Genomic DNA, 24089 nt, shown 5'->3' on the forward strand with positions numbered 1-24089 from the left:
ATCTACAACAAAGAGTGTAATTTGTTGCTTTCTGCTGATGTGCCCTCATACATGTTAGGGTGAGATGCCTGTACAGTTCATTTTAGCCTAGTTTTGAAAAAATCTTGTTTGCAACACTTTTTAAAGCTGAGTTTTTCTTATGGTTTCACAATCTATGGGGTCGTCCAGAGAAAAGGCTGCCTAATCAGCTACTTAACAATAGTCACACTTCGGGCTGGCAGGTGAAGCTGAACTTGTATTGAGCTATCACTTAGTGAATGAACATGCCTTGTGTGAAATTCTAACTATATTATCCATACCCATAAAGGAGTGAATAAACATTTGGTCCATAAAATCTCTCAACTAGTCAATATTGTACGTAAATCGAAAGTAGTAACAGGTACATAGATTCACAGGATTTGAGACCAGCAGGAGCACTAACCCCAGAGCCTGTGGTTGTGGAATGACTACCAGGTGTGGTGCTTGAAACTTTCATTACTGTAAGGAGTTATTTTGTTCTGTACCCATCCCAATGTAGTAAGTAGTATTACCTTCATATATACCTCATGTGTGTAATATAGCTTGTCAGTCTCTGTATTCCATACCTGAGGTTTGGGTCTCAAACAGGTGAATGCGTTCAGTACCTAGAACAATGGCATATAAGTGAGATATTGAACAATCACATTTACTTTGAATGTCCAGTAAAGTAATGGTGGTTGGATTGATTACCATCTCTTAGGTGATCACACCACGATCATTGGGGTAAGCTTACTATTCCTGTCAAACCTGAAACATTTAATAAATGAAGCAGTCTAATTTTATCCCCAATATAGGGCAGTATGGCTTCTCTTCTGCTCCATGTGATATGTAATTTTTTAGGTGTCTGCAGGTGGTTGTTTGACATAACTAGTACTTAAGTGGTTTTAAGGTCTTTTTGCTATGATAAATCTGGAATGGAAAGTACAATCTTAATGTTAAACAGAGAATACCCACTGAAAGAAAGTCTGACCTGGTTGCCTAAGGCCTAGACTGTGGGTGTAGGCAGCTACATTATTTCCAATGTCTTCATTGTTATTCATACTGTCATCTCATAAGTAATTACAAGCCTCAAATAAATAATTCTGATTCATTATAGGCAATACATAAAATGTACGGGATAAATACATAAAATCAAGCAGAATACAGAAATAAAGTACATACAATACTTAAGAGACACCCTCACAGGCCTTAAAAGATCTTAAGGAACATTGAGTCACTCCCTGCTAAGCTTTTATTCAGAAATGTGTTCAGCAGACAAATGTGTTTAGTGGGCAGAAGATATGGTGCTTCAACTACAGAGATGTATGGACAGCCTAAGAGAAGGCGTCAATATTGTTTGGGTAACTCATCGCATGGATATAATTTGGGCAAAACAATACCCCAGTGGTCTAAGAATATAAAATCTGATTCTTGATGCAATTCTAGTGATTGTCTTGTGTATAGCTATGTGTGAATTGTCAGTGGAAACAGTTAAAAATTGACTCCCTAGTTACACAACTAAGACATGATCAAACATGAAAATTTGATCTTTGTTCAATGGAACTGAGTGTGCCATGTCATGCAGAAAATATCTATTTAGTGGAAATATTCAATCAATCAGGGATGTGTAAAGTGTGGCTACTCACCCTTAAGGGACTCGAGGCGCTGGTGGGGTTGGAGGAGGCGTGCGCTGATCATTCGAAGAGCCATGTTTTGAGGTCCTTCCTGAACTGACAGGGTGGGGGATTGCCTAAGAAGGATGGGGAGGATGTTCCAGGTCTTGGCAGTGATGTGGGAGAAGGATCTTTCTCTGGCTGTGGTCTTCTAGATGCGGGGGAAGTTGGTGACTCCCTGGTCAGTGGAGCAGAGATGTCTAGCAGGAGAGTCTGTGATTGAGGTAGGCTCAACAAGAATTTGCAATGGGTGTCGAGTTTGCTCAACCTATTAGCGTTGTAAATTAGAAGACGCGTGGCAAAGCATATGTGCAGTGGAGCCCATGTAAATCTCAAGGGGATGGCGGGGGTGTGGATGGGTACGGGGAAAATAAACAAATATTTTAGAAAAAAAATTACCGTGATCACGCTGTGTAAAACCCAGTAAGCTTGCGCTGCATAGGAAATAAAAAGATAAAGTAGTCCAGAAACCATTCTGAAAACATGTAACCTTTTATGTTTTCAGTAGTTGGCCAGTGCTTTCTAGGAGGGCTGAACACTGGAAAAGGCATGATGTTTATGCCTTTCTCCAATAAACTCGAATCAATTTTAATAGGCAAGCCCATCCACAAATAAAAGTGATGGGTGTGGGCGTGGCTTCACCCCACAGAATAGATAACAAGTTGAAAAGCAAAAGCAGGCTTGTGCGCTGCCAATGCTCGACCTAAAAAGTGCTCCAGTTGGGTGGACTATTTGTGCCAATTGGACTCTTGGTGGACGGAGCAGGTAAGCTTCCGTTCTGGCCATGATGCTCATTTCACAGAAATAAAACCTCAACAGGAAGCACTTACAAATATAAATGTAGCAGGTGTGCCAGTTGAAGCTCCACTTCTGGAAAGGACAAATGATCCTAACTCCTGGGCTTGGCGAAAGCAAAGCAAGTGTTTACTTTACGATTCCATATTCAAAAACGATCTGAAAACCTTTTTGGAGGTGAATGCATCTTTCATTTATTGGAGCACAATCAGACACTGTCACAATCACAATCACACTCATACCCACACAGACCCTTTCACACTCACACTTTCACACCGAGACAGGCCTTGCAGCCAACTTCTGCTGTGCATGGCCAGAGGCCGTGTGCAGCGTGGGGTTGGGTGGCTAGGGAGGTTGGCCGAAGGGACTGGCTGCAGGTATAGTAATGAAAATTATTTTACATTACAAAATATAGAAATTTACTAAAAACAAAGGTTACAGGGATGTTATGGTTGAGAAATTTAAATAAAAAAATCTTTGAAATTCACTGAAAGGTTACAGGGACACTATAGTTAGGTTCGGAATTTACTCGAACAAAACCATAGAAATTCAGCAGTTTTAGATATTTCAAGTAACTATAACTGGCGGTCTAAGGTAACTATACCTCGCGCTCTTGCCATGCACTGCTAATTACCCCAGGTATTACAGCACTCATGACAACTTTTAGAACGTCAATAAAAAAATATCATTAAAGCAGAAGTTAAATTAGAAGAGAACTGCATGGTGGGGGCGTGAGTTATAGTTACCTTAGACCGCGAGTTATAGTTAAGTATAGTTAAAATGAGGAAAATGTTGAATACTCCAGTGTCCTGTGTGGGGTGCATAAATGCTTTTTAAAATCTGCTCTGTCCTTCAGACTGTGTCCCTTTGGCTGGAATTGTATTTGAACAATCACACTAACAGTTGTGAGGAAGATCAGAAATATATATTTGGTGGGAAACGTCCCATACTAGATCCCTCAACGAAAGACTAGTTACCACAAGAAAGTATGGGGTTCACCGGTGATGTAGAGCTCAGTATACGGGAGACTGTCTGTGGGCTCTTGGACCGCGTTGGGTTCAGAGAATGCATGGTGTGGGTGTAGTGGCAAGTGGGTGGAGGGAATTCCTTTTACGGACTAGGTGGTCTCACACACTATATAGTGTCATGCTTCATCATTTGATCACCTAGCCCCACCCAGGTCGTATAATACCACCTGGGCGGACTCAACCTTGCCGTTAAAAGAATGGGAGGGAGTGCGTAAATATATTTTATCTGGAAATAATGGGATCCAGTTAAACTACGGGGATAAAAAAGCACCTAGGCAGTCACCTGTGTAGTCTACACTTTAATGGTGGTAACTGCTGGTGCGACTAAAAATGGGGTGGGACACCACGGTGAGAACAAGGACTCACTGGGTCACCTCACTAAAAGTTGGCTGACATGTTTCTGCCCTCTGCTGAGAGCTGTGGCAGGTCTCTGGGCATTCTTCAGGGCCTAGGATCCCCAACCATCGTGCAAAATGCAGATAGATAAGACTCCCCTCAGGAACGGGGGAGGGGGGAGAAACAACAAAATATTGTCATGCGTTGATAGAACGGGCCTACCTTAGGCAAGGAACTACCTCGCGGACGCCTGAAGGGATAGAGAAGGTAAATTCATCAACAAAAAAACCCCAAAAGACACGCACAACACACTCTATACAAGAATGAAATATAAATATACATATAAACAAGTGCCACGGCAAGCCAAAGTCATGCGGAGCACACAGTGAAGACATGGTTCTGAAAAGAAACAAATGTCCTTACCCTAATGATAGAGGCAACTAGCCTCAGTTTCCAGGAGGGGGAGTGTCCCCTTATTGTCACACTCTTCAGGGGGGAGGGAAAAGGGGGAGGATGGAAACATGGATGACATCTGTCATGAGATTTGAAAGAAATATATATGTATGTGTATATATACTGAGGGACACAGTAGGTGTCCATTAATAGTGGAGGAAGGAGGAAATGCCCAGCCCTTGTTGCTAAACGAGAGCTGTGGTGGTGCCTACTGTGTAGGATCAGACACACACAGGCTGTTATAGTCAAGGTTCATCAAATATAATGCAAGTAGAACTTAGCTGCCACTAATAATCGCAATTAATCGGGTAAACCACATGTGCACATACATGTAAATGTAATGCAGGGAGTGCTTAGCTGCCGCTCATAATCGCAATTAAACAGGTAAACCACGAGCTCATACATACAAAGTTTAAAGGGTATACTCAATCATTCAGGCTTATAGGCTTATCTGTATTGTAGCTGGAGGTCTGCTGCACAGCAAGTGCAGAGGCACTTACTACATCAAAGGAGGCACTCGCTGTGCGCCTATCCCGACCCCTCGCTGGACCGCTTGAGGTGTGGAGTCCAGCGTTGGGTCGGATTAAATATCCATTCGTTGATTGAGCGCACCTGCAAGAAATTACTTGAGCCAGAAGGAGCCGGTCTCGAGAAGCAGGGGTCCCTGCTCTATCCCTTCAGGCTTCCGCGAGGTAGTTCCTTGCCTAAGGTAGGCCCGTTCTATCAACGCATGACAATATTTTGTTGTTTCTCCCCCCTCCCCCGTTCTTGAGGAGAGTCTTATCTATCTGCATTTTGCACAATGGTAAGGGATCCTAGGTCCTGAAGAATGCCCCGAGACCCTCCACGGCTCCCAGCAGAGGGCAGAAACATGTCGGCCAACTTTTACTGGAATTGTATTTGATACAACTAAAGACGTAAATCAATACTTAACTTTGGAAGCCTGGAGTTTTGAGGTCTGCCAAATTCATCTTACTGTTGAGTGTAAATCAGCCCCCCTCAGCTATTGCTTTGAGACTGTGAAGCATGTCTTAGTATTGGTCTTCTGATGAGTGAATTGTTTCAGCACATTTGTAGTGGCTTTTTGATGAAGGCAGATGCCTTCTTGAAGAGAATGTCAAGATCTCGAACAGCAGAGCTCTGCATTTTAATTTAACTAAAGGCTTACTTGGAATGTAACTTAAGTACTTATCAAACTGTTCTGCTATTTTTACGGCACTTTATTCAAAGACAAAAAAAATTCTGTGCAAAAAAGCATAAACCTAATGTGCAGTATGTAAAGTTCAAGCATAAACCTGTGACAGAGCATTTAAGATACCAGTTCATATCATTCTACAAAGTGATAAAATACAGACCTTGATGAAAACATTTTTAGGCGTCTGGTAGAATTGGACCAAATGTATTATTTACCATCTAAAACAGCTAAAGCTATTACCATAATTTTAACCATTTTGACCATGGATCCTAGCAAAGCACTTCACTTTCACAAATGTGATTCAGCATTGGGGCACTTGAGAGGTCCAGTCTTGAAAATTTAGCAGCATGGTTGATGCAGTTTATTGTAAGGTATCTTCCTCACCAGTGGTTTCTATAGCATCATCTGTTCAGTCTCAGGCAGAACTGTTATATCTTCAGTCACGGAGTGTGGTAACCACTGCCGCGGGTAATAGAATCATTAAGGTCTGTGAATAATGCAGCATTTCGTCCCATAATGCAGATATTATACTGTAAAGTGCCATTTTGTGTGGTTTGCGAAATATTAGAAAAACACAAGCATGTTTTTAATTCAGTGCCTGGGTTTCTATTGATATATTTATGTGAGACACTTGTTTTTAGAACTGAGCATAGATAATGATTAGAGATCAGTTGGATTTGTGTAAAATTTCAAACTGTTTAATTGTTAAACAAAAACACCCCTACACTTGGCTATTAGTAAATCACTATTTTTAATAAGTGATTTTATCACCTATGGCAAAGCCAATAGGTCTGCTATAATAGAAGATATTTGTGCACACCTCTGTAAATGTTAGTGTATCAAATACTGACTCATTAACTTTGCTAATGGTTGGCATCTTTTTTTAAAGGTAATTAGATAAAAAAGTGCTGCTCTCCTCGGGTCCTGTTTGGGTGGAAGGGATTTGGGAAAATGCATTTGCAAAGGCAATGGGTAATAATGGACTTGAAATTATACATTATTAGAACATTGGATGATTGTGAGCTCCATTGAAAACAATTGAATGCTTGAGGCTTCTAATGGCTGGTAGAAGCCCGGAGCTCCAACATTTATTTATGAGAACATTCTGCCTTCTGGTGGTGGAATGTTCTAGTAGCTTTATAGCCTTCCGTAGCTGGTCTATACCGGCTTTAAAGTCCGGCTCCCTTGTTAAAGGCCTTTAATTTAATGGCCTGTATAGCCTGCTACCATGGGCTGTACTGGCTATAGTGGACACTGTGCCAGTGGTTTCTTAACATGTGGCCCAGGGACCTTTGTGGTTTGCAAAGCATAATCAGGGGGTCAGTGACTGCTTCGAAAATTAAATACCACAATAATAAAGTGCACATTAAGAAGCCAAATGTACAACACATTTTTAATTCGTTTTGTAAATGTAAAGGAATTCGAAATTGGAGGCTAAAAAAATGTTAGTATCTTCAGATTCATTGTTGGAACAGTGCAAGTGCATCAAACAGAATGTAGATTGGACAATTTACCTCAATTGAATTTGGAAAAGCTCCCACTTTCCCATTAAAATGTATTTTATTTTTTGTTAATTAAATAAAATATTTAATAATTTGTGCCCGTTTCTCTTTTTTTTTTTTTTTTTTTTTTTTTTTTTGCTTTTTGGTACAAATCATCAAAAATGCTCAGGCTGGGGTCCAGCCTTCCAGCAGTGATTCAGCGGAAGTCCCGGGCCTCCAGGAATGATTGTGAGGGGTCCACAGAAATCAATGCTGCTGTATACAATGTTCCACTTTCAGGCCCGCTAAGGTGGTCTTGGCTGTGGCAGTGGAATGAAAGGACAAGGATTCCTTCCCCAGGTGTTTTAAGGATCTGTGCCCACAGATCTGACAATTTACAGTATGTTGATTGCAAAGTAATGGCAGATTCAGTCTGTTTATTGTGAAGATATTAAATAAACTGAATCTATAGTTGTGATTGCTTTTTGAACCAGTATGTTCATAGCAGAAGAGCCTTAGTACATTCCTTAACATACTACAGGATCTTGTGTTCTCCCTAAACAGGTGCGCTCTAGTTCTCTTTTTCAACGTTAACAGGAAAAACCTAAAGTATTAAAATGCAAAGAAAAATATTTGCAACTTCCTACCTGCACTTTCTGGTCTATACATATAATTTGCTGTCTCCTGTTGGTACTTGGACCCCCACAGTACTAATCCTGGGTTCTATCCTACATTCTCTTTTAGGTTTGTTTATTTTGCAGTTAATATTGTGCCAACGCTGCTTCTAGTAGATGGTAAGTTGTGGTTAGGGTTTTGAAATTTCTTAGACTGCATCTTGATTTTATTTTCAGTGTGCATTCATGACCTCTCTTTTTCTGGTTTATGCCTATTCTGCAGGCCTTTTGTGGGTGGTACCAAGTGAACGACAGGGCCTAGATATCCATGTGACCTCCCGGAAGTCACGGGAAGCTTCTGTGACCCTACGGAACGTCAGTGGCCAATCACATGCCCACAAAGGCGGGAAGGCACAGGATTTCGCCGAAGCCCTAGCCTTCACCGGGCTGACTGAGAGTAAGCCAATCAGCTTCAACTCATCTCTACGTATGCCGTAAGCCTGGGATTTCTGCCATCTCGTTTGAATAACGCTTTACATTCCACCTCATTATAATCCATTGTTTTCTATTCTACATGGTCTTTGCATTGTTACTCATTGGGGTTTAAAATGTGGGCCAGCCAAAGGGCACCAACCCACTGCATCCTCAGCACAGTAACGTGCTGGATATCCAGGCCACCTCCACTTGTTTTTTCTTGATTCTGAAATGACAAGCCAGGTGTTGATCACAGGGAAGTTTGAACTAAGCATTGTTGATTTTGTGGAAGGACGGCAAGCAGCGTTTGGATTTCTAATGAAGGAGAAATTTCAATTGAAAGGTATCCAAGTTGAAGATCCAGCATATTCGCTCTGAACACAACTATTCTTGTCAAAGCTTCTATCCAAACGTTTGTGTGCTGTGCTTCTGTTTATATAAGACTGAGTCACATTTTTCTTTCTTAGGTCGGTCACTGGACAGACACTGCTGCAAAAATGGGGGCACCTGCATTTTAGGAAGTTTCTGTGCATGCCCCAAATACTTCACCGGGAGGTTCTGTGAATTTGATATCCGCACCAGGTGATTTACGCTACCTCTGTACTTTGGATGTGCTTATATGATGCTTCTGCTGGACATAGTCTTTATTCCTCGTTTTTTTCCTCATGCAGTGACTGTGGTTCAGTTCGTAATGGAGACTGGTTGGAAAGAGGCTGCTCTTTCTGCAGATGCGTCTATGGAGTCATGCACTGCTTCCTAAAATTTCAAGATGGCTGTGGTAAGGACTCTTCCTTTTAAAGCTGACCTTATATTGAAAATGGGAAAATCGTGGTATGGTCTGTTCCAATCCCACTTCATGACAACTTTCCATCATCAGGAAAAAAATTAGAGTAACTAACCTCCAGTCTTCGTTCTGAGGGATGTTGGAGTTGGGGCCAGATTGTGGAGGGGTGGCTGGTAGTGACCCACGAATCAGATTTATTTGATAAAACATTTTATGTAGCACAGATGCAGCTATGTATGCAAAGTAGGGCCTCACATGGAAAACAAACAGTGCATTAAACCAGTTTAGTAACAGTCAATTCGAAAAGTGATGGAATTTTTTCTTGGGTAAATTAACCCATGAATAGGAAAGCTACTTCTTTCCAGAAGGATAGAAAGTCTGTATTGAATTTGATATGTTAAGTAATGTTTATTTTTGATACTGCTCTCCGAATGAGGACTGTGGAGCCTCTAGAACAGATACAACTGCAATAACATTGATGCAATTACAACAGTTGATTAAAATATATAAAAACATGACCATCTGTAATGGGACATAGGCAAAAAACTGAAGCTTGTCTGAAATCATACCTACTAATCTGTGAAAACCTACTCCGATAGTGCAGCTAGCAGACTCACTTTAATTGCCTGGCAAGCAAAACCACACATGCTAGATATCTTGAACCCTGTCTGAAGATAGTGCATATGCATTCTTGATACTAAAATCCTTCCTGTGTTGCACTGTAGGGGTACTTCTGGCCTCCCACACCACAGTCTCTAATTTATACAAAATCCTCTGAGTGAAAAATAACCATGCAGATGTTTGGGGTTGTCTAAAAATGCATATTTTACTTGTACAGTAGCTCGGTTGTCTAGATGAAGTTTGCAACTGTTTTTGCATGTTATGCTTTCACAAGAAAACATTCTTCCAATTTCATCATGAGTAATATAAGTTCAAGATGCTCGGATGAGCCACTAAAGAAATTCATATAACATAGTTAACTCAGGATTGCTTTGTAGGCATTGGCAACATACCGCTAGAACAGTTGATGAGACTAGAGACTAGCACCAGGGCAATTCTTGAACTACTGAGCTCTGACCCAATTGTTCTCTGATCTACGACATACAGGCATTCACACACTCAAGAACCCTTGCACCACAGGCTGTTATGTTTCTCATGTCCTTGGGGAACAGCAAGCACCCGATTACTTTGTTCTACAGGGCACTTAATGAGATGCTGTGGAGAGCTGACAAAGGCTAAAGATGAGTGAGAAGCTGACGTCAAGAAATTATAGATAAGGAATGGAACAGGATATTGATTTGTGCTCGGTGTCACGGAATACGAGATTAAAGTTTACGCAGTTAAATATCTTACACCAAACGTATTAGTCCCCTGGGAAAATAGCAGACATTTTTTGGAGGCGGGGCCTAAGACTGCCTGAGATGTGGGTTGCTGTTGGCAGCCTAGTCCAGTTGAGCATGGGTATTGTGAGCAAATAGCTTGTCATCTGGGGGCAAACTCTGGCTAGACAGCTGGAGGGAGATTTACCCTGGCCTACACCCAAGAAGGCAGGCAGTATATTAATAGACATGGCATTGTCCCTGGCCTTGGATTTGATAGCTAGGAACTAGAAGATGAGTACGCCCTTCCTGGCGGGTAGAGCAATGGGCAAGAGCAGAGAATAAAGCATTGAAATGAGAAGGTATTTGAATACATGGCCTCCTTTTATCAGATATGTAGGGAGCAGTGATCCGGAACTTTGAGTGCCTGGATTGCCTCGTGTGATGGGAGGAAGAGGTGGCTGGATCCACAGGAACAGAGGTGGGTCATAGAGTATGAAAACCTTTGCACATGGGAAGGGTGACATGGCAAGCAGCCCTGCCTCCACTCCTCTTTGACTTGACTATCCAAAAGTGATAGATGTTTGGCTGAATCCAGCAGGGTGGTAACACTGTTAAATGTTCTTTAGACCCAGTCAAAGTTTGAATTGTATTTATAATAATTATATTTAGACCCTAGCGTGTATATTCTACTGTTGCACGCTGATTGTGTAAAAAGTGCTGAGAAGCTGTACACTCTGAGGTCACACAGGACATATGCTTAAAACTATTAAAATCCTTAGAGTTAGAGCAATGCATGTCTCGAGCAGTGAAGATTCACGGAAGCTATTTGATAGTTGCACCCAAGGCTTCCGAGTAGGAAGTGATAAGTCAGATTTGAGTAGCTTGAATTGCCAGAGATCTATGCACTGCAATCAAGGAGTCAAACATTTGCCTTCAAATGATCTAAAAAGGCATATTATATAACTCATACACTTTAAGCCACTGTTAGAGTATGTTAGTTGGAGACCTACTCCATGAGCAACCATCTTTTAACTCAAATTGACCATGTGAGAAATGGTGGATACATTTTGAGAAAATGCTAATAACAAATGTGCATGTTTGTGTTCTTGCTCTACGAATTCCCCCAGTTGTCAAGCTGAACTTCAGATGTCCGTTTTGAGGGGAAAAACGGTTTCTAAACCAAATAAGTTGACTAGGGTTTGGTCTAAAATGATTACATAATTTGCTTCCAGCAAGGTGACCACTAGGAAAGTACCCAGTTTTCGAGCAACCAACACATCCTATAATATTCAAACGTTCCACGTGAATCATAAATATTTAATGAAATACTCTGTGCTAAAATGCAGCCCTTTTTAAGGCCATTGCATAAATTGATTATTTTGCTTTAGGCCTTATCTGCACTCATTAATATTTGGCACTAGGTACCTGTGAACACCTATTAGTATCCCCAGTAGAGTATTATCCAAACAGCAGTCAACTTGTGCCATGTCGATCCTCGATCAACCTTGTCAGTCTCTACAGCATATGAAATTTCCAGGTCAATGATTTGAGAATCTTCAAGCTCTGCAAAATGTAGTTAATTTTATGTTTAGATTTTCAGTGGTAGGCAGAATTTGTCAGGGGGTTGTGGCATATATGTTTGATTAAGCCCTAGTTGCATGTTTGAAATATGCATGTTTTGGTACCACTTGTACAGGAAACACACCAGGACCGGCCATATGCCAATAAGTTGTTCATGGAGATTTTGCCAAGAGAAAAGGACAATGCTGGGTTTGTGATTGTATTAATGCTCCCCATGAACAGAATAGTGCTTGCCACCTTCCTCTGCAGACAGACTTTTTCTGGTGGATTGCACACATGAAGATGTTAATTTGTCTTTGTAGACATACTAATGTAGCAGCTCCTGTTTCCTACTAGCCATTCGCACCTCTGCTGGGTGTGACGTTGGCCATAATAAACTCCTAACACACATAATTGCATGCACTTGAAGGCAGAAACAACAGTGACGTCATGATCCTTATTTTTCAGATCTGATAAAGTATGAAGATGAAATCTTGGGATTGAAATCTGGGAGCAACATGCTGACCCAACAAGCATTGATCTTGATACTCTTTGTGGTCTATCAATTTATGTGGATGATTCATTAACCCATGGTCCTGCATGGGTGCTGCCAATCTTTCTGGTGTATATATTATGTGGTGGGAGGTTAAGGAAGGGATTCTTAAGTGTATGTTGTAATTTTATGGACATAAGTCGTGAAGATCCTGTCATCACCAACCATGTTTCTTCCAGTGGAAGACTAGATGAACTCTAAATGTATAATGTGGTTATTTATTTTAGCTTTTAAATCTGTATCGTATACTTGCATGTCAATTTTTCCTTAACTTGACTGAGATGTATCACTTTTAGCTTTGTCTGAAGTTGAGTGACAAACATTTGAATACTGTGACAAAATGTTGTGATCGTTGGAATGTGTTAATGTTTGTGTCTGGGAAATGTGTTGTCTAGTGGAGTCTCTAAATGTATACAAATTTCACTATGCTGACCTAAATGGCACCTTTTTAAATGTTGCCCGCAGTACCTAGGATTTTTCTTCATGAGGGATTCCAATTTCAAGCCAATACTTTATTTCATAACACATGCTTGCTTGTGTAAATAGAGTACTGTAGAACTGGAACTCTGCTAGCCACAACCGCAGCTGCAAGGTGTATGGGGTTCAGGGTCCCTCAACATTTCATACCCCACTTTTAAGTTCTGTCCTACCCCATTTCTGCTTGTGATTCTCTTGGTTCAGTGACTGCTTTGGAATGTAAGCTTTGAGTAGCTGGCTGTTTATATTGATAGATGCATTTATATCAATCATTCTCTTGTGCTGCCATTGTATGTTGGGAAAAGGCACATAGAGCGTGAGGTGCTGGTGCACACAAGGGTCCATTACTTGAAAAGTTGCATTACTTGGGGTGGTGTGGTTTACCTTGAAGCAAGAGGGGCACTCTGATGCTAGCTCCCTGTTATGCTGGAAGGGACTTCCAGTTTGTTCCTGATTCTGGGCGCCCAGCATTTATTCCTTTTGACCTAATAAATCGGACTAAAGTGAGGTCATTGAGCCTCTCTTGTTACAGTGGCTTACACTTGAGAGCCTCTTTGGTTATTCTGTCACAGGAGGGACATATAAGCCCAGAAGCAGCATTCATTGCTTTCCAGAGAACTGCCTACATTATAGATTTAAAGGGGGGAGTGTTAAATGCCTTTTGCTATAATAAAGATTAACCTCTATTTCACTGTCTCCAGTGTTTTATCACTAGATAATTTGTACAACGACTAGCAATGTTATACCACATACTTGAGCACACTGTAAAACATTATACAATTTTATAGTTTAGGATTATTTTAAGAATTGACTATTATACTGTATTATTGATATTGCTCATTTTAAACCATTGGTCTGCAACCTCTTTATAGTGAGAGCTACAACTGATCAGTGAAACCCGTGAGCTACTAAAGGCCAAGTGACCCAGACATTGTTCCCAGAGCTGTTTGCTCTAAGACTAACTTACATGGAGCCAGATACTATATTTGAACCAAATTCTTAGTTCCCTAGCTCGAAACGGTTATAATAATGACAGGTCAGTCAATGTGTTTTAAGACCTTTCAATTAACAACTATTACAGAAACAGTAATGCATCACAAATAAACAAAAGAAAATCAACCTTACATTGGTACTGAATGATGCCCTCCAATGTAATCCAATCTGGTAGTTTCTAAAGGGCAATTCTGAAGAAATGATTAGTCATGTCAGTATGTGACAACCAGATCAGTGCAAAACTTTGCTGAATCACAAGTGTATGGATTCAAAAGGGTATTAGCGCCCAGCTTTGTTTCATGGAACTATTTGGTGCATTAAGGAAAGTGCTACCTCTGCCCTCTACTCTGTGTTCTTTGAAAATGTTATGCTGCATTTTCACTAAACCTTTTGTAGCATCAGTTAACTTGGCAATTAGCCTCATTGTTCCATTTACTTTTGTCTTGGTGTCAGTAAACTTTGCTTTGTTCTTAGTTCAACCAATGAAAACATTTGAGAGATTTAAAAAAATATATCTATTAGCGTTTAGTAATTTTTGGTACATTGCAATTATATTGTCCAACTTCACCACCTTCAGAATATCAATGCAAGCTTTGGCAAATTAAATAGCAGGAATATCATATATGACCTCTATTTACGGATCCAGCGCAGTATCATACTTTACTCAAATGCTGTACATAGGAATGACATAAGCACCGTTCATCTTATGGTGTCACATTTGCCTGCCCCATTCCTGAGGCAGATCGTTAGGCTGAAGACAAAACACTAAAGAGTTGTGGTGGAACCTCCTATATCTACTAGCACTCCACAGTCTGATTAATGTGGGTAAAGGGAGTCACTCAAACTAATCCTTGGTATGGAGTATCTTGTAGGGAGAGCAGATTCTAGTAGAGCCAAAAAAAAAAAAACAAGAACGTAAAACAAACTAATGCGTCTTGGGTAATGTAAGCTGCTGCCGGGAGTGGGGAAGGTCAATGGGGCTCATTCCTCAGTGCTGGTATTCTGTTACACACATTGTTCAGTAAGTGAGGAAAAAAAAAAACCTGTGTCTGTGGGTGGGTAAAAGGAGGAGGCTTGTCAAAACTTTGAAAGATTCATAAAACAAACATCTCTACCATATCAGTGAGAAACTGAACAGTGCCTGGCATACTGCCTAGCATCTACCAATCCCTGCAATCTGGGGCATAGCCTGAGGGCAACTCTGAGACAGCCATTGAAATGTTTGTCAGTCAGATGTGTTCAAAACTTGGATTTTACAAAGTCCGTATCATAAGGCGGATTCTGAAAGAAGTGGAGCCAAGCAGAGAAAAGTTTCATAGCAACTGTGCAGATGTTCTCGTACTTTTCAGCATCCACAAGACTCCAAAAATTAATTTAAGACTCCTTGTTCTCAATGTCCCTGTTGTATAATGCAATGGAGTTCAATAATAAAAGGAAATCGGGATCTGCAGTACAATTGGCAATGAAACTGAATGATGCACTGTCATTGTAGGTTCATCATCCGTTATTGCCACATTTTTCCAATGGGGCATCTTTTTAGCAACATAATTCTTCACTTCATAAATGTCATCTCCTCTAGTTGTAGTTTTCAGAGGCAGTAAAGTTAAATTTCTCTGCCTATGAACTCTTAAACCATCCTAACAAACATCGCCAATATGGCAATATCACTTATCAATTCATTCATCACACAATAGAAAAATATTTGCCTGTCTTTAAATTCTGCTCTAGCTGTTTTCTCATGTTGGTCAACAGTGGTGATACCCTTCTCACAATAATGATGGCTCTTAACTGCACATCTGAAATGGCGACAATTTCGGGGCTAGTGTTGAAATCTTTGAATAAGGACTCTGCCATTATAATCACTGCTTCCATCACAATAGCTACTTCAAAGAAATGCTGTCTGCAGTGTAGATTTTATGTTGCTTTTTGTAACCTCATGTTGCTTCCTTTAGAGAACGTCCTCTCAAAATGAATGTGCATTGTTGAAAAATTCCTCAACTGTTACTGTAAGAATTTTAAGTGGTTTCTAAGTTTTGCTGCAAACTCTTATGGTGCACTATTTGTGATCCCATTTCTTCTGGTTTATCAGCCATCAAAGATCACTGGATTGAATTAGTCCAGGCCACAGGAATTGAGACGTGGGATGAAAATTTTGCAGGATTGACTTAATTATGCAGAAAAGCAACTTATGCAGCATAATACACCACGTTTTGCGACATTATTTCATTATTTGATAAGTTTTACAGTGTTAACAGGATTTGGGCAAACGTTTCACCTCAGTAGTAGCAGTTTAATACCCAAATTCAGCATTAAGCAAAAGACAGGGTACCAATCAAACTTTGTAAAGGGGCCCTCCAATGTGTCGCAACATGTGCTGTCACTTTTTTTTAAAGTAACATTTCATCTGATTGACCTAGAAACATTTTTTGTTGAAATCTGCAGATATGCATCAGATGATGGATTGTGGCAAGTGCAGCCAATCCATAATTGTGGAAAACACCACAGCCCTAAAATCGCATAATTCCAGTGGCTCTGGTTATGATAGGTCTGCATTTCACCTGCAGTGGTGCTTAAACCAAGACTGGAAGCGACAACACTGGGTACAAAAGTCAGAGGCAACCATGTCCTTGGTGACCTGAACAAGTATCGTTAAAGGTTTGCAGATATCTGGACTCTGAACAGTCTGTGGATAGCCAGTAGGGTATCCCACATAAGAATACCCAAGGCAGTGTGGGTGTCACCAGACCATTCAACAGAAAATCAGATCGACCATGTCAGCATTGCAAGACATTCTGGAGGTCCCTGCAAGTTGAGTGATGAGTGGGTGTGGCGTTAAACCATCACCTTGTTGTGGCTAGGCTAAAGCTGAAGAAAGCATGGATGGAACTGACAAATCGCCAGCAATTTAACACTATCCTTAAGGTGCATAAAAAGAGTGAATACTCAGTCACCCTCAGTAGCAAGTATCAAGTCCTGAAAGAACTAGAGGATGACAGTTTTACTAGAAAGTCAGTGGATGCATGTTAAACAGTGCCATCAACCTGCCAGGACACAATGGATTCCAAGAAACACCAGCATAAAGAATGGACCTCAATTGACTCTCCGCAAAATTCAAGAGAAAGGAAAATAAAGCTAGTCAACACCAGCAGAAAGTGAAAGTTTAAGGCGAGTACACCAAAACCCACAAGGAAGCTATGAGAAGCTTTAATCCCTCGGGTGCCTGGTATGAGCTGGTCTTGTCCTCGGCCACGGTGGCCGTGTGGGGAGAACGAGACCAGCTTTCCTGCACCAGGCCCACGGGGGGAGCACTCCCTCCCTGTGGGCCTCCCACCCACACCCCCCATCAGGGATAGAAGGGGAATCACTTCTCCTTCCACCCCGAACCCCCCTAGCAATCTGATATCAGTGCGCTCACAGGGTGCCAACATCATCAAATGCTGCCAGGGACGCGCTGGAAGCCATTTGTTTCCAGTACGTTTGGAGAGAGGAGCTTCAAATGGTGAGTCCTCCTCCTGGACTGGGGGTTTTTGTGGGGAAAACCCACAGGGGGAAAGGAGTTTTTCCTTTTCCCCCTGTGCCGGTTTACAATGGATTCCTGCTCGATCGTGGGCAAGGCCTGCGATCGTGGAGCAGGAATCCACCACTAGGCACCAGGGATTTTTTTGATTTAGGGTCGTTCCACTGGGGGCAATATCACATCTTTGTTTCGGCCCCACCTGGGGGCTAGATAGGCCATTTATTTGGCCCATCTGCCCCCGCGGGGGGTCGAAACCCACTAGGAACCAGGGATCATATTTGTTTTAGGGCAGCTACCCCTTGGACAAGGGTCGGTGCCCTGGGGGCAAGTTTTGTTTTGTTACCCCCCTCCCCCCCGGGCTTGATTGGCCATCAAGACACCAGGGATTTTCTTTTTTTGTGTTGGAGGGCACAGAACTGTTGGCCATTTCTGCCACTCTTGGGGGCAGATCGGCCTATTTTTCCACTTAGGCACCAGGGATCTTGTGTGTGTGGTGTTGTGTGGGGGAGCTGCCCCTTTGGCAAGGGTCACCCCCCCCCCCCCCCCCAAGGGGGCACATTACTGATGGCCGATCTGCCCCCAAGGGGGGCAGAAATGGCCTATTTATTTTTATAGGCCCATCTGCTCCCAAGGGGGGCAGAAGCCACCCTAGACACTAGGGATTTTTTTGTAAGTTTTGTTTTTTTTGTGTGTGGGGGGCAGCCCCTTGGTTAAGGGTCACCCCCCAAGGGGGCATACAACTGTTTCCCATTTCTGCCCCCCTTGTGGGCAGATCGGCCTACTTTATGTAGGCCCATCTGCCCCCAAGTGGGGGCAGAATCCCTTTAGGCACCAGGGAAAATTTCTAAATGCTTGGTGGCGGGGTTTGTCAAATGGCAAAGTATTTGCATTTGTAATATAACAGTATATTTCTCCTTTTTGTTCTAATTCAAAGCTACTGCTTCCTTTGCTGTGGCTCCTTGCGGTTTTGGCAGTGGTTGATCTGTTTCTGTAGTTGCATGTTTTAGGTAAGTAAAAACAATTTACTCCAAAAGGTATTGTTGCCATGCATGAATGACATGTTTGTAGGTGGTGTACTAAATGCAGGATTGTGTGCGATATTATTCTTGGATTTGTGCACAATGATGTCTAATTTGCTTTCTCTTTTTAGTCAGATATTGCTGATTGCTGTCGGTGCATAGTAGTGGTGAGTCTTGCTTTTTCAGGCACGTGAGTAGTTTAGTTTTTGACTACATAACTCTTTGTGATAAAGCCACACTTTATTACTTTAGACAGTGCTGTTTGTTGGCGCATTTGTCAAGTTACACTTACAAAGGATCATGGCTAGCTGCAGTGACTGCTCAGTAGGTTGTTGGCATGCTTTTTGAGTCTTCTTCTGACCATGATTATGAGATTGACTGCTCTGAGGCAGAGGAGGAAGTGAGATTCTGGCAGTATAGTTTTCTGTCCAATAGGAATCTTCTGATGAGGAAGCCACTCAGTGCAGATGAAGGGGTCTGTTTTAGAGGTCACTGATGTGCCAATAGTGCAGCAGCCTGGGGCTGAAGGTTTTCCCATTGGAAGATCTGAAGTCTAGGTTGCCCGAACATGGAGCAGCCACAGTTGCCTGCCTTTACTGGTCTCCCAGGGTGTAGAGTGAATACATACATTTTTGCCTGCCAATTTCTTTCAGTTTATGAACAATGTATTTTTGGAAGAGATTGTTGAGCAGACTAATTTGTATGCAGAGCAGTATTTGAGGGACAGCGCTGCCAGACTTGGGCCTCAGTCTAGAGCTACCCAGTGGACTCCCACAAATCTGGAAGAGATGAAAAAGCTCTTAGGTTTGACTTTTTTGATGGGGTTGATAAGGAAGCAGTCACTGGCTTCTTATTGGTCTACGAGTGACTTGATAACAACAGCTATATTTCCTGCAACCATGACTCGTAATCGGTATTTGCTTCTTCGGATGCTACATTTTTTGACAATGCTTTAGCCTTGCCACGAGATCACCCTGATTGTGACCGTCTTTTTAAGATTAGGACTGTCCTACATTTAGTAGATTGTTTTTCAGAGGTCTGTGTTCCAGGGAAAGAAATATCTGTAGATGAGTCTTGGTCCTGTTCAAGGGTGTTTTTTTTAAGCAGTACATTCCTAGCAAGAGGGCACAATATGGAATTAAGATGTATATGCTGTCTAAAAGTAGTACAGGATGTGTATAATTTCAGGGTCTACACTGGTAGGGATTCCCCCCTGGTTGTCCACCTAGTTTTGGAGCTAGTGAGAAAATTGTGTGGGAACTTGGTAGACGACTGTTTAACAAAGGTCACCATTTGTACGTAGATAACTTCTACACTGGAGTGCAGTTGAAGGAACTTTTCAGGGTGGACACTGTTGCTTGTGGCACAATCAGTTCTAAATGGAAAGGCTAACCATGGGAGCTTGTCTGTGTATACAATAACATTAAAAAAACACTTGTGAAGGGGCAGTGCCTTGCGTAAGGCGCTGCTAGCTCTGAAATTTGTAGACAGGACGGATGTGTACATGCTACCTATCATCCATGATGAGTATTTCCTCTGTGACTGTTTGGGGTCAGGCTGCAGAAGTGCGCAAACCTGTGCATTTTAGACTACAATAAGCATATGGGTGGTGTTGAAAGAGTAGATTAGAGGTTGGAACCTTACACTGCCGTTTGTAAGTCTAACGTGTGGTATAAAAAGTTGGCCATCAATTTGTTAAATTTAGCAAATTTTAATGCTTTTATTGTGTTCAAGGATTGTTCCTCTGAGTCAAGGATGAAATTCGTTAAATTTCAGAAGTCAGTAATAGAGAGCGTTATTGTGATGGAACAGGCAAGAGTTCCTAGAGAAGCAGTGGTGGAGGATGTGGCTAGATTGAAAGATCGCCACTTTCCTGATCGTATTCCTCCCACTCCCAAAAAAGACTTGCCCACTAAGAAATGTAGTCTGTGCCCGAAGAGGTATCTGGAGGGAGAGCTGGATGTACTGCCTGGATTGCCCTTCAAAGCCTGGGCTGTGTGGCTGGCGGTTTCAGGAGTTACCACACCCAGAAGAATTACTGGGAACTACTGTGAGCTTAAACTGCCTATTTTATATTTTCATATGTTCAGTTTCATGGTTGGCATTACTGTCATGTATTTAGTTAGAGCTTTTGTTTGTAGTGTTGTACTTATTTATAATTAGTGGTTTCTTTGTTTAAAAAAAAAAAAGTGATGGCGGTGTGCGTGGAGTGGCACTTGGCTGGTGGTGTGTGGAGTGGTGTTTAGCTGGTGGTGAAAATAGTGACTTGCTGTTGACCGCTGCAACACACTGCTAGCCAAATGCCAGTCCACACTCCAATCAGCTGGTGTGATTGCTGTATGAGGCATGTGGGCATATGAAAGTGATGGGCCCTTGAATGGTGCTGTCTTTTGATGCGAGTGTTGTAATGTGCTGGGCCTGCAACTGGCGGCGTGAATGGTCTTGTGCATGTCATGTATGAAAGGTGTGTGAATGGAATGTAGAGCGGTTGGTGCCTTGATGCAGCTTTACAGCTCACAAGCTTAGTCATTGGTTCATTTTTTGGGCCTTTCCGTTAACAGTGCATTTCATTTTTGTGAAATCTCTTGTTAATAAAATTTTATCTACTGAATCATCACCCACCCTTGTGCCAAATCCAGCCAGTATGTTTGGTAAAAATGACTCTGCTGTAATCAGGCATCAAAGCACACCCGTGACATGCTAGGGGACCTTGACGATGAAGCATGCCACCATCTTGGTTGGTGGGTGAGGGTTTGTTTTAACATAAGTGCATTTCTTTTCACAATTTGTGTTTGGAACATCATAGAAGGATGTGGATATAGCAAAATGATCTATTATAAAAGGAGCTCTTTTTCCAGGGGGGAGGGGGCGCCCCTGTGTTTTTTTTGGTCCCGAGTGCAGCGGTGATCTAGGGAAACCTACCAAACCCAGACATTTTTGAAAACTAGACACCTGGTGAAGTCCAGGGAAGTGCGGCTTGCGTGGATCCCTTCAACATTTTCTTATCTACACTCCCTGCAAACCTGAATTTGTTTAAAGTACATTTTACACTTTTCTTTGTAGGATCACTGCACCGGCACAAACTTCCTACTACCCAGCATTCCTCTCAGTATCCCAAGTAAAATTATACCTCACTTGTGTAGTTCCCCAAAGCAGAGTCAGCCTAAAAATGTATTTAAAAAAATTGTGCTTATCCACTCTGTGCTAGCCCCTCAATCGCTACACGTTTTTGACCTTTTCCTGTTACAGGCACTTGGGCCACCCACACAAGTGAGGTATAATTTTTCTCGGCAGACCGATGGGAACATTGGGTGGTAGGAAATGTGTACTGGCACAGTGATCCTGCAAAGAAGTGTGGAAAATGTGATTTGGTTTTTTAGCTATATTTGAGGTTTGCAGAGGAGTCTGGATATGAAAATGTTGGGGGATCCACGCAAGGCACACCTTCCTAGACTCCACCAGGTGTCTATTTTTCAAAAATGTCTGGGTTTGGTAGGTTTCCCTAGAAGACCGCTGCACACCTGCAGAAACAGGTAGTTTTGCAATAGATCATTTTGATGTGTCCACTTTGTGTTTTGGGGCATTTCCTAACATGGGCACTAGGTCTACTCACACAAGTGAGGTACCATATTTATCAGGAGACCATAGGGGGAAACACTTGGTAGAAGGAAGTTTGTGGCTCCCCTCAGATTCCAGAACTTCCCATCAGTGAAATGTGAGGAATTTTTTTTTTGTTGCCAAATTGAGGTTTGCAAAGGATTCTGGGTAACAGAACCTGGTGAGAGCCCCACAAGTCACCCCGTTCTGAATTTCCTTAGGTGTCTTGTTTTGAAAAATGTATAGGTTAGCTAGGTTTCCCTAGGTGGCAGCTGAGCTAGAGGCCAAAATCCACAGCTAGGCATTTTGCAAAAAAAAAAAAGTCAGTTTACTTTGGGGAAAATGTGATGTCTGTGTTGTGTATTGTGGCATTTCCTGTCGTAGGCGCTAGGCCTACCCACACAAGTGAGGTACCATTTTTATCGGGTGACTTAGGATTCACCAAGGTGTCTAGTTTTGAAAAAGGCACAGGTTTGGTAAGTTTCCCTAGGTGCCAACTGAGCTAGAGGCCAAAATCCACAGCTAAGCACCTTCCAAAAAACACATCTGATTTCAGTGTAAAAATGGGATGTGTCCAAGTTGAGTTTCCTGTTGTGGGCATTAGGCCTACCCATACAAGTAATGTACCATTTTTATTGGAGGACCTAAGGGAACACAGAATAAGTGTTATTGCCCCTTGTCTTTCTCTACGTTTTTTCCTTCCAAATGTAAGACAGTGTGTAAAAAAGAAGTCTTAGAGAAATGCCCTGTAATTCACATGCTAGTATGGGGACCCCGGAATTCAGAGATTTGCAATTAACCACTGCTTCTCAACACCTTATCTTGTGCCCATTGTGGAAATACAAAGGTTTCCTTGATACCTATTTTTGACTCTTTATATTTTACCAAATAAATTGCTGTATACCCAGGTTACAATGAAAACCCATTGGAAGTTGCGCCTCATTTATTGGCTCTGGGTACCTAAGGTTCTTGATTAACCTACAAGCCCTATATATCCCCGCAACTAGAAGAGTCCAGCAGATGTAATGGTATATTGCTTTTGAAAATCTGACATCGCAGGAAAAAGTTAGAGTAAAACGTGGAGAGAAATGGCTGTTTTTTCACTTCCGTTTTTTTTAGTTCAGCTGTTTTCTGTAGGAAAACCTTGAAGAATCTACACAAATGACTCCTTGCTGAATTCAGAATTTTGTCTACCTTTCAAAAGGATCCAGCAATGGTTTCACACCCATTTCTGTCACTAATTGGAAGGAGGCTGAAAGCACAAAAAATTGTAAAAATGGGGTATGTCCAGTAAAATGCCAAAATTGTGTTAAAATGTGGTTTTGTGATTCATGTCTCTGTTCCTGAAAACTGGGAAGGTGGTGATCTTAGCACTGCAAACCCCTCGATGCCATTTTAGGGGGAAAAAACACAAGCTTTTGTCTGCAGCCCTTTTTTCTATTTTTTTTATAAGCAAAATCTTTGCTTTACTTTGGCTAATTTCTTGGTCTCCTTAAGGGGAACCCACAAACTGTGTACCTCTAGAATCCCTAGGATGTGGGGGAAGAGGGAAGGGAAGGAAGCAAATTTGGTGTGGGTAGCTTATGTGGACAATACGTTATAAGGGCCTAAGCATGAACTGTCCCAAATAGCCAAAAAAAAGGCCTGCCACCTGAAGAGGGGAAAGGCCTGGCAATGAAGGGGTTAAGAGCAGACAAGCAAAGATTTATTGTTGGTCTTTCCACAAAAGCCCAGTAAGCAGCAAGCCATGCAAACGTGAAAACTCTACAATTTAATAAGGAAACTGTCCGAAAGATATGGCAAGATAGAATGTTTTTTTTTTTAAAACAAAGCTGGTAAGACAATCATGGGTACAAAGGCCAACAATAAAGATGGGTAGAGCACTCTGAAGAATTGCGGAATCAGGCTGTGCTGCAGTCTCCACCAGACATACAGCCATCTGACAAGGACTTGGCAATCAGCAGGAGCAGACCAACCGAGGAAGAAATACAGCAAGCTATCAACCCTCTGAGAAAAGGGAAGGAAGCACGACCTGACAGCATTCCTGCAGAGGCACTGAAGGCAGACATTGAAACATCAGTAGACATGTGCTATCCCATGTTTGGAAGGATCTGGGAAGACAAAACGTTGCCATCAGACTTGATGAAGGGATATCCTCAAGATCCCCAAGAAAGGTGACCTGTGTAATTGTGCAAACTGCAGAGGGATAACTTCTATCAAT

General features: G+C 41.9%; 1 protein-coding gene across 2 annotated transcripts in view; it reads left to right on the top strand.

Annotated features, from left to right (window-relative positions):
• The window catches only part of LOC138295406 (cryptic protein-like), a 71524-nt gene that overhangs the window by 12723 nt on the left and 34712 nt on the right, over positions 1 to 24089 (top strand). The window contains exons 2-6 of one of the 2 annotated variants that reach the window (XM_069233676.1): positions 7703 to 7752; positions 7856 to 8029; positions 8514 to 8628; positions 8718 to 8824; positions 12181 to 14199. In XM_069233676.1, the coding sequence (XP_069089777.1) occupies positions 7703 to 7752; positions 7856 to 8029; positions 8514 to 8628; positions 8718 to 8824; positions 12181 to 12299 (565 nt within the window). In that variant the 3' untranslated portion in view covers positions 12300 to 14199. Of the gene's footprint in view, positions 1 to 7702; positions 7753 to 7855; positions 8030 to 8513; positions 8629 to 8717; positions 8825 to 12180; positions 14200 to 24089 lie in introns of those variants that run through there. The other variant, XM_069233677.1, reaches the window with a different exon arrangement.

Source organism: Pleurodeles waltl, chromosome 5, assembly GCF_031143425.1.
Source record: "Pleurodeles waltl isolate 20211129_DDA chromosome 5, aPleWal1.hap1.20221129, whole genome shotgun sequence".
Classification (NCBI taxonomy): Eukaryota; Metazoa; Chordata; class Amphibia; order Caudata; family Salamandridae; genus Pleurodeles; species Pleurodeles waltl.